Genomic DNA, 11090 nt, shown 5'->3' on the forward strand with positions numbered 1-11090 from the left:
TAATGGTGTAATAATAATAATAATAATAATAATAATAATAATAATAATAATAATAATAATAATAATAAGGATAGGAGCAGACGTTGTTTATCGCGCGACATAAATTACGTCTGCTTCCTGTCGTGGTGCATACGATATTTTTTCAATACGTATATGGTCGAAAATCTCGGATTCTCAACTGATGTGAAGTGGGCCAGACATTGGTGTTTCATGGTCGGAGAAATGTCGATGCCGTATCTAATACAATTTTCTTCTTTATGACCACACCCGAATTTTTTCGCTCACTCACGAGTTTTTTTCCTCGGTCAAAAACAGCAACGTCAAGCCCATTTCACACGCTCGACAACCAGCGGGTTTCATGCATGTGTTGAAGAAAAAGATTTTGTTGCCGTGTTTGGGAAATTCTGTAATTTTAATCGCATTTGCAATTGAGTCCTTCAAGATTGTACAACTTTTTTCAAATTTAAAGCTACAGGGTTTTAATACGCAATCCTTCGGAAATTGTATAATTTAGATCTAAGAGCTGTAAGTAATAGTTAATGCACTTTATATTAAAACCTCAAAAACTATAAATAATTTAAAACTGAACGCGACTTTACATTAAAACGATAATAAAAAATTCAAAATTTTTTGGCTTCAAATAAAAATCTATCAAAATTACACAATTTCAAAATTGATTGACACTTTCGAAGTTTGATAATTATGAATTGAAAGCATGCCAAATATTGAACAACTTTGAGTTAATGAATTCCAAATTGTACAATATTTAAATTTGGATAATTTCAAATACAAAAGGGTATGTACAAGCTAACTTCGACAATTATGTAAAATTGTTCAATCATATGAAATTATTCATTTTTAAAGGTTAGAACTTGAACATTTTAATTTTAAAGTCTGAATTTTATTTTCTCAATTCGTAACCTTAGAAAATTAAAAATATACGTTGTACATTTTCGAATGCTCCGAAATACAACAACAAAATAGTTGAATTCTCAACAAAAAAAAAACAGATTAATTTTCAACAAAAAGCCGAAATTTCTACCAAGAGAAAAATTTTCAAACGTCTATTAAACTGACCAGAATGATTCCTACAATTTTGTAAATCTTTAAAAATAAAAATATTGTTTTAAAATCTTCCAGATTGTTTTCGACATATTTTGAAATATTGAAATTTTAAAATTATTCCTTTAGAAGAAAACCTAAGTCAAAATGACTCAAACTTTTTAAGAAATGGATAAACATTATAATTTATTTGTCTTGTTATCACGATCAATGAAGAATATCATATTTTTTTAAATTTAAATGTTATTTCTGGTTTAAATTTGTATTCTCGATTAATTCACGGATATTTACCGATTCTCCCGGTTAGTCGACACCCTGTAATCTGTACAATTATCAGCCAAAAAAAACAAGCTTGAACTCAAATCGTCCAAAATTCAACAACTTTTAATTTAAAGTATAATTTTAAACTAAAGACATTCAAAAAATTGCAACATTTGAATTCTAAATAAATTTTTTTGAGAATTGAACAATATTTTGTTAATATAAACTACAATTACAATATACATATTGTAATTCTTAAAAATTTACAATTTTCAACCAAATGAATTATTTTTAAATTGCAAAAGTTTCAAATTAAACATTTCAAATTTAATGCTTACTTTAAAAGTAGAAAATTTCTAGAGTTTAAAATATTTCTTACTGGTCTAAAAATGCACTTTTTCCCAGTCGAGTGAGCACCCCGAATTCAATACAGAAAAAATATATATAACTAATAACTAAATTTTCTTTTACAGGGACATGTTCAACATAGAATTCAAGTTTAAGTTCTTTAAATGGCAGAATGATAAATGCGATCTCTGCGAGGAATGGTCCACTCTCACTCCAGAAGAAAAGGCGAAGTTGATGGAAGTTCATGAAACCCGCGTAATGAATAAAACGCCGTAAAAGATTTAAAAGGTGAAGAAAAGCTCGAAGCAGCGAACAACAAAATAATTTGCGTCGCCTGTTTCGATATTCAGAAAATTCTCAACGTCCCTCGAGGGGAAACTTCAATCTTCTACTACAGTCGATCTCTCCCCCTCTTCAATTTTACAGTATTCGACTGCGTTCAACATCAGGGATATTCCTACGTATGGAGTGAGGAAATTGCAAAAGAAGGTCCTAATCAGGTAGTAAGCTGCTTGCTCAAATTTATTGAAAAGAAAGTCCAGGTTGGTACATTGGATTTTAGATTCTGTTCAGACAATTATAATGGTCGAAACGGGCAATCCCTACGTCATTTCTATGTTGCTCTTCGCAGCAGTGAAATATGGAGTTAAGATTACTCTCAGGTTCCTCCAAAATGGGAATTTTCAACGTGAAGTAAATGGGATGAGAGTTTTAATCAAGAAGAAAAACAAAGGTCAGAATATTTATGCGCCAGAGGAATGGTTTTAAAATGATGAGAATTTTGCAATTCAAAGATTTTAACTAGGAAGCATTAGGAATGGATCAAATAAAAATTATAAGTGTGAATATATAATGTTCTATTTTCCTTCACGAAGAAGCATCTTAAAGTTAATAATAGCAAACGAAAGCGAATGTCAATAAAAAACGAATACAAACTTCTGAACCGTAACAATAAGTGAAAAAAACTTGTAAATTTGAACACAGCATTTAAAATTCATTAGGCATACAATAATCTACAAGTGTTTATGTGCCCTTAAATCATGCCAGAAAATTCAAGGTGCATAGTAAATGAAACAAAAAATATTTCTAAATACAATATCAAATTTAACGAAAATTTTTACCTGGAAAGCCAATTCCCTCGTTGGTGTTAAAACCAGTGTAAAAATTCCATACGGATCCTCGCACAATTTCTGTAAAATTGGTAGTGCAAATGCAAGAGTTTTTCCACTTCCAGTTTTTGCACATCCAATGCAATCTTTACCAGACAATATTTCCGGAATGCAGTTTTGTTGAATCAGTGTCGGCTTTTTCACACCGATATTTTTACATTGATCAGCAAGCCATGAATTCAATTTGAGGTCCTGAAAAGTTATTACTTCCGCTTTACTCATCGTGAAAAAAATCTTAAACAATATGAAAACAAGAACATGTAAGCAAGTAAGTTAACACGTGTTTTATGTTTGACTTGAGAATGCTAAAAAAGGTTATGTTGACACTAGGTTAACCCTATGGTCTGAATCCGGAACTGGATCTACGAAAATTGCCGCAAAAATTTGAAACTCAGTCCATTTTTTATCGAAATTATACTATTTGTTGATAGTAAATTCTACATTCTTCTATTCTCTTGTTAAATAAGTAATAGTAAATTAAATATTCTATTTTACACTTTAAAGATCGATCTCTTTTAATATTTAATTCCATATTAATATATTGTGTGCGACTTACCAACTATGAGTACAACAATTTCAGTTAATCTTCGCCATCTATTGAATTTCATCAGAAACTAGTGATACATTATTCACGTTGGTAATTGATATTAAAAACCGCCGTGAACTTATCCGATCGGAACAGGCATCAGAGGACGTTTTTCTTTTCTGCTTGCATAAAAAGTGACGTTTTGGAGTTCAGGATTCTTAATGGAGTAAATATTGTTCTGCAATTTAATCCTGCTTGTTCGCAATTGTATGTTCCAGTCTTGTTTTAATGGTTGGTAGCTTCAATATACGTTTTTCTTTCTAGTGCGTTTCAAACGCCAATGCTGTGACCCTTTAGGAGTGCAACTTACATCCTTGTTACAAACAAAGATTTCACGTTGATGTTGTGGATGCAGTGACGAAAAGCACGAATTCAATATGTTCTGGACGACTACATACGTGTCATCGCCTCAGGTCGAGGCCCTTCTGAGCAAACAGGCAAGATTATCCTTTTTTCCGCTCTTAACCAAACTCTGCTCAATTAAAAAATGCAAACATTCATCATATAGTTCACGTGAGTTCCTGTGCTCAAAGGTCTTTGCGGTCTTTGCTTTTGTGCCACAGGAAAAACACGGTTCAAGCACCAAGCCTAATGTTTGGTAATGATGTTTTCATCTCCGGGCCTAGAATTTGTTAATTGAGAATTTTTGGCTTTCTGTGATGACTCGGTATTTTTAATTGTTACGGCAAAAATTGGTCTGTCATTTTCACAGAGTATCTTGATTGGAGATAAATGGTGCTTTTAATAGAAATATCATTGATGGGGCATACAAAATTATATATTTTAAACATTTGTAATGCAACTCGACAAGTTGTGCCTTATTTTTAAGTTCGTATATGTTGTAATTTGCTTGATTAATTATTCAAGTTTCGCGAAACTTAGAGGTTAGAATTTAATTCCTATCAGTTTATGAGTAATGTATTCAATTTTGTAATACTTATTCACGAGTTTTATGTATTTCATATTCAAATATTGACAGGTTTGTGATCAAATTAGAGTTTAAATCGGTTTATTGATTTTTATAATACATTTTTTATAATTTGCCTGCTATTATACTTATTGTTAAAATTTGAAATAAGATTAATAATATCAATTTATTACAATGTTCGTTTCTACAACTGCTCATTGAAACATTGATAAAGTTAATTTTATGTTAGTGGAAATCATTTTCTACTGTAAATGTTTTAGCAAGATAAATATTTGATTTCAGGATTTTAGTCTATATGAATTAATGGACATAGATGACATCATACAAGAATGCAAGAGTCAAAACAAAAAGCTAATTGAATTGTGAGTATATGCTTCTTTAGAATTAATTTTCTTTTTTAATTTGTAAATAATCAAATTTAGAGATACTCAAAATTCCACCATTTGCAAGTTCAATTGGTGCCTAATTTAAAATTGTAAACATTCCACATTGAAATATGATGAAACTTTAGGCATTTTCCATTAGAAATATTCCATTATGGAAGTATTTACCAATTTTCGGATGTTGTAGTCAAAATATTCTTTTACTTAAATCGGTTGCAAAGTGAAATGTTGTAAATTATTGTACTATTAATTTAAATTCTTTATTTACAAAATTAAACAAATTCAAATTGAAAGCTTTCTAAATGTTATAAGTAACTTTTATAAGTTAGATAGTTTCAAATTAAATTTTTTTAATTATACAATGTCATAAAGATTAAACAATTAAAACTTTTTCCTACTGGGAAAGTATCTGACTGCAAGGAAGCATTCACAAAATACGTGATACATTTTTCAGGAACTTTAAACATATTTCCCCTGCACGATGCTTTTTGCATTGTTCTTAACATGGAGAGAGATACTTTCAATTTTTTCAAGTTAATTGCAATAGTTTATTTACACTTATTACAGAAATTATGAGCCTTAAGTTTACAGCAAATTTTACTTTAAAGATAAATCTTTTTAAATTTTTATAATTTATTTATAGTATAACCCGGCCTGAAGTAATGCAAGAGTTGGTAACACTAACTACTAAGGAACCTCCAATCGATTTAGAAGAACGTAGACGTTATAAATATCCAAACGTTGCTTGTGAACTCCTTACATGTGATTTACCGTCAGTTAATGAGAAATTAGCAGGTAAGTAATTAAATTTCAAAGAATCCTTTAATATTAGAAATCAAATTTATACTTTTCATTCACTTTAGCGATTAATTATTTCCTTAACTATTATAATAATTTTTGTATACCAACTTTTTATTCTTAAAAAACAAAAAGCCCTTAATTCTTGGATAGAAAACTGTAATACGGGGTATAATGAGAATCATTCATAAAGCAATGTATCGTTCTTAAAATATATCTTATATATAATATATAAGGTAAATGTAAAATAAAGGTGTCCAATAATTTCGAATCTATTTTCAATTTCAGGCGATGAAGTGCTTTTGTCGAAACTCTATTCCTTCATAGATACGGATGAGCCCCTGAATCCATTACTAGCATCATTCTTTAGCAGAACAATCGGTGTTTTAGTAGCTCGAGTGAGCGATCAGGTAAATACAAAAACATAAACATATTAATCAAATATTAGGGTCATTCATGAACATTTTTTAACTCTTGTATAAGAAACCTTAAAATTGTACTGTATTGAGAGTATTATTTAGAAAACATCTTTTCTCTTATCCCTATTCACAAAATAAACAACAAATATATAAATGTTTAAAACCATATTTTCTATAGTTCTTATTATATTATTTACCTGTCACGAGTTACTTTAAAAAAAGCGATTTATTGTTGCTTTTCAGTTAATCATAAATTACTAAGCGTGCCGTTTTTTGAATGATCCTTATTTATATATTGAAAATGCAATTGATACTTGAATCATTCTAAATAATTCTTGTCTTTCATTTCTCTTTCTTCCGACTACACCCGTGGTCCTCTCCTGAATTTCCATTCTCTCCTCCAGAACTGGTACTCCTATCAGTTCACATGTTTGCAGGTTTTAGAATTCCTAAAAAGTCGCCAGCGATGTGTAGAGCTACTTTTGCATCATCTAGAAACATCGGCAATTATGGATTTAATCTTAAAACTTGTCACGCAGGTAGAAGGAAGTGACATGAGGTACAATATATTAAATGTAAGTGATTTAATTACTTTTATTCGTTTTATTGGCGTCCTCATACAGCGTTGCCAAATTTCACGTTATTTTCATTAAAGTTTTTTTGTATGACTTTTAGACAGACCCTTATAGACTTCTATACGTTTTATAATTCAATCTCTTGGATTTTAGAATAGAAATCTTTGATTTATATGGTTCTGTAGGTTAGGTCCGTAAGACACAATATTTATTTAAAAGCTTACCATGGTTTAAAAATAATAAGTTCCACTCCAAGTTACGAACACCATGAATATTATTCTTGATTTTGTATTTGGGATGTCTGACAACTGTTTTCCAATGAAAAAACAAAATCTTCGTCGGAGTCGTTTATAAAAAAAGTCCATTTTTAGTTTCAACAAATCGAAATACTGAGTTTGTCTCGATAACGAAGCGAGATATGAAAGAAAGTTAAGAGAGCGGTATGAGGTCTCGTAGTTTTCAAAATTTGTTTAGAACATTGATTTTTGGATTAACAATTACTGCAAAAACTTTGCTTGAATTCAGTTAAAAAATATTTTCAGAATTCTTTTTGTCCGATCAGGGTTCATTTGTACTCGCGTCGAAAGAATGTGTGTGCCCTTCTCGATTCAGCAGCTCAATTGTTACTTGGAAAAAATTTTATAAAAAGATCCACTTAATAATTTTTAATGAGACTTTGTTTTCATGAGAAACTTTATTCTTGGATTTCATTATAAACTTCTTTTTTTCTTATCTCTTATTCTCGATGTAATTACTTTAAGCAGAAAATCTAGAAATGTTCTCATATCCACAAACAGGCAAAACCTGGGTATTTCGATTTTTTGAATAAAAAATTGATTTAAAAAAAAAGGCTATCTTGGTTTTCGCACCTTTTAGTTGGTCATTTCAACGGAACCGTGTTATAGTTTCTACCCAAGGTGGTAAACAAATTATAATACTGTGAAAAATGTATCAGAATTAATATAAGTAAAACTTAAATTAAAAGTTGTTCAATTTAAAAGGTTTTGGCCGTTTTAATTGAAGGTATTCAATTAAAACGTTTAATTTTTTGTTTAAAAGTCTCTCAGTTGAAAATTCAAATTTCTAAATATTACAAGCAACTAACCAATTTGAGTGGAAATGCTGTATGGAATAAGATGAAAAGAGTTTTTTATTTGTATAAAGTGCATAGGGTTATATTGTCGGATAAATTCCCTGCATTATTAAGCCAAGACGAGTCCTTTATATTGAAAAAAGAGCCAAGAGTGCACATCTCATACTTTTTCTTTGAACATGAAATATACCCAGTTCCGGTTGTATTCGGGACGTGAATATACGATCAATAGATTCAGTCTGTGTCCTAATAGCATCCCCTACTAAAACCCAAAAATAATAATTTTGAATGTGATGCAGAAAAACGCGAATATCTCCGAACTAGAACTGGTCATATGGACCTTTTTCATATGAACGCTCACATTTAATGAAGTTCATTAATTAAACATTTTTACAGTGGTTAGACAGTCAGCAGCTGGTGCAGCGGTTGATCAAACTTCTCTCCCCTGAAGCCGGATCCTCAAAGCACGGAAATTCTTGTCAACTACTCTGTGATATGATTACAGAAGGAAGGGAGTACAAAATAAATTTAACCGAACGACCTGAAGCTGACCCTATTCTCCAGAGATTAGAATCGTATGTTTCTCTTACTGCGAGTTGCAAACCTTTTGCGATTTTCTTTACCTCTTTTTAATATCAAATATTAAATTAATTTTATTTAATTCCTTACAGAATAGAGACGGTGACTTTGATCTTGGAAACGATTTTAAGTGGTGAAAAGGTAGAAAGCAGTATCGTTGGTGGAATTCAAGTGCTACTAACTCTTCTCACTCAGAAGAACAAATGGTATGTAATATAAATAACTTAAAGTTAGGGCCACATTTCTTTTGCAAATTTTCAAAGTTATTCGTGTTTTTAACTATCGCATTTTTGATTAAATATTACAATTGTCTACATTTAAACCAGGCAATTTCATTGCGAGAGGTTAATATTTCACTGATGCTTATTTTTAAAAACCAAAGTTGTAGCGGTTCCTTTTTAATTTACTCATTTACGAATTTTAATTTCAACTCCAGGATATTGTACTTTTGAAAAATTGTTTATTTTATTATTATTTTTGTAAGGCTAAATAGTTTGAGGAGGAACATTTTACAAACTTGTGTAGAAAATATAAGCTTTTAAATAACCATTGTGTCTTGTGGGCTTAACCTAGCAGAATCATATAAATCGGATATTAGTACTATAAAATCTAGGCTATTTAATCAGAATACTTATGAAAGTGTAAAAAGGTCTTTCTAAAAGTTACACAAATATATCAACTGAAAACTCATCACCGATGAATGTATAACAATTAATTTTGAAGTGATCTAATTCCACTCGTTAACGAAAATTGACTTTGACAACGTTGCCAGAGGACTCCTATTTGGTGGGTAACTAACTTACTAAATATTGTAAATACCAACATGATAACACATAACGTAAACTGACCATTACTGGGGCATTTATGAAAAGCTAACCCGCATAACCACAATTTTAAAATGGGGAATTGGAATTTGTGGTACAAAAACCGTTATAATAAGTGGCGAAGACATTATTTGATCGATTAGAACAAAAAATACATTACTAATTTTATAGCAAAATTAATATAAATGGGTATTTGTAAAGCTAGTCAAATCGCCCATTAGTGGGACACGAATTTTGAAACATATCCTTAAGTGGGACACCAAAGAAGCCAATACTGGGACAAGGAAAATCCAATGGGGTTTATCAAAATAAAATGGCACAATTTACTTATAATTTATTACAGAATACATGAAAAAGCAAGAGCGGATTGTGATTACCGTTTAATTATCTATTCTAAAAAGTTGTTTAAAGTAGCTTATTGAAACCTCTAATTCTAACCTTAAATTTTGCCAACTGCTTAGGTAAGTAATTTAATAATAACTTATACATTAAATTTTTTAATCAATTTTAAATTATGTTTTGGTTACAAATTTTATTATTTGGTTGAAAATTGTATCAACTGAAAAATCTGTTTTGATTAATATTTCAACTATTTTGTTGAAAGTTCGTCTTTTTGGTTCGAAAATTTGTAATTTTAATTATAAATTACATTTTTCTCTGAGAAAAATGCAACTGCTTTGTTAAAAATGATATTATTTATGTAGAAAATTCATAAATTTTGTAAAACTATGTTTCTTTTTTTAATAAAAAATCTTATTTATTTAAAAAATCACATCATGTTTCATTTATAATTAAAACATTTTTCGTTTGAAATATCAACTATTATATTTTTTGATAAGAATTAATCTTTTGTGGTAGAAAATTAGTCTTTTTATTTAAAAATTCAAGAATTTGTTAGAAAATTGAAGTATTAGTTTAACCAAAAAAGTTAAATTCTGATCAAAAAATTTAACATTTGATATTTTAACCAAAAAAGATTTTATTACATATTGAAAGTAGACGAAAAAAGTTAAATTCTTGATAAAAAAATTTCATGGTTGATATTTTAACCAAAAAATATTTTAATTACATATTGAAAGGAGACGAATTAATTAAAAAGAAAAGTGAATTTCCAATAAAACTGCTGAAGCCTCAACCTAAACATATTAATTTTCAACCACACTTTAATTTTTGCTCAAGAAAGATTAAATTTATAATTTAAAAGATACGTTTTCGAACCAAAAAGGCGAATTTTCAAGAAAATAGTTCAAATGTTAATTAAAAAACATTTTTCAGTCAAGAAATAAAAAAAAAATTTAACCAAACTGTTGAATTTTCATGTAAAAAAGATGAGATTTCTTCAAAACAGTTATATTTTTAATTTTAAAATGTAAATTTTCAACAGAAAAGTTAACTTACATAATTTATCTTAAAAAATAAATCGATAATATTAATCTTATTAATTATTATTATTATTATTACACCATTAAGCCATTTCCCTTTCGGGGTAGGCGTGACTCACTCGGTAGGGGAAAGGAGTAGTGTGTGGAAGGGATAGAGATTTTTCAGATTGATCCAGAATTCTCGTGCTATTTAAATAAATAAAACGTTCGTTCTGCAACACTGCTCCAACCCAGGTTGCTGATCAATCTCTCTAGCAATCACCCCCAGCGAAGAACCTCACGAAGTCGTTATGTAAGGTTCCCCACTTGGGTCCATTAGTAGCCAAGGTCTTTGTTTCAGGCGTCATTCACTCTTCTGACACTCTTTTTATTAACTATTTTCCGCCATACTTTCCTGTCCTGGCATACTTCTCTAGTTTCTTTTATGTCCATGCATTTTTTCATGCAGGCTCTCGTGTTTCTGTGACTTCTTATGTCTCTTCTAACTAGAGTCTCATTCACACATTCTAACCAATCTTTCGGCGGTCTACCTCTGGGCACGCTGTCATTTACTTTACCTTGATACACTTGTTTCGTTAGTGGTTCATTTGGCATTCTCTCAACATGTCCGAACCATCTTAACCGATTTCTTTCCCATGTGCCTACTAGCGTCTCTTCTGCACCACATTCTTTTAGAATTATCT

At 30.0% G+C, this 11090-nt stretch overlaps 2 protein-coding genes across 7 annotated transcripts in view; one reads left to right on the forward strand and one right to left on the reverse strand.

Annotated features, from left to right (window-relative positions):
* The window catches only part of LOC117168832 (probable ATP-dependent RNA helicase DDX49), a 17292-nt gene extending 14133 nt beyond the window's left edge, over window positions 1-3159 (reverse strand). Inside the window, exon 1 of the mRNA XM_033354680.1 lies at window positions 2793-3159. Coding sequence (XP_033210571.1) covers window positions 2793-3062 — 270 coding nt within the window. The 5' untranslated portion in view covers window positions 3063-3159. The remainder of the gene's footprint in view (window positions 1-2792) is intronic.
* Window positions 3160-3452: 293 nt separating this feature from the next.
* LOC117168975 (serine/threonine-protein phosphatase 6 regulatory subunit 3) overlaps window positions 3453-11090 on the forward strand; it is a 22539-nt gene continuing 14901 nt past the window's right edge. For 4 of the 6 annotated variants that reach the window (XM_033354983.1, XM_033354985.1, XM_033354986.1 and 1 more), the window contains exons 1-8: window positions 3453-3592; window positions 3691-3863; window positions 4637-4716; window positions 5381-5532; window positions 5824-5945; window positions 6359-6529; window positions 8019-8197; window positions 8294-8407. In XM_033354983.1, the coding sequence (XP_033210874.1) occupies window positions 3804-3863; window positions 4637-4716; window positions 5381-5532; window positions 5824-5945; window positions 6359-6529; window positions 8019-8197; window positions 8294-8407 (878 nt within the window). In that variant the 5' untranslated portion in view covers window positions 3453-3592; window positions 3691-3803. Of the gene's footprint in view, window positions 3634-3690; window positions 3864-4636; window positions 4717-5380; window positions 5533-5823; window positions 5946-6358; window positions 6530-8018; window positions 8198-8293; window positions 8408-11090 lie in introns of all 6 variants that reach the window. The other 2 variants (XM_033354988.1, XM_033354984.1) reach the window with 2 other exon arrangements.

Source organism: Belonocnema kinseyi, chromosome 3, assembly GCF_010883055.1.
Source record: "Belonocnema kinseyi isolate 2016_QV_RU_SX_M_011 chromosome 3, B_treatae_v1, whole genome shotgun sequence".
In the NCBI taxonomy this organism is placed as follows: Eukaryota; Metazoa; Arthropoda; class Insecta; order Hymenoptera; family Cynipidae; genus Belonocnema; species Belonocnema kinseyi.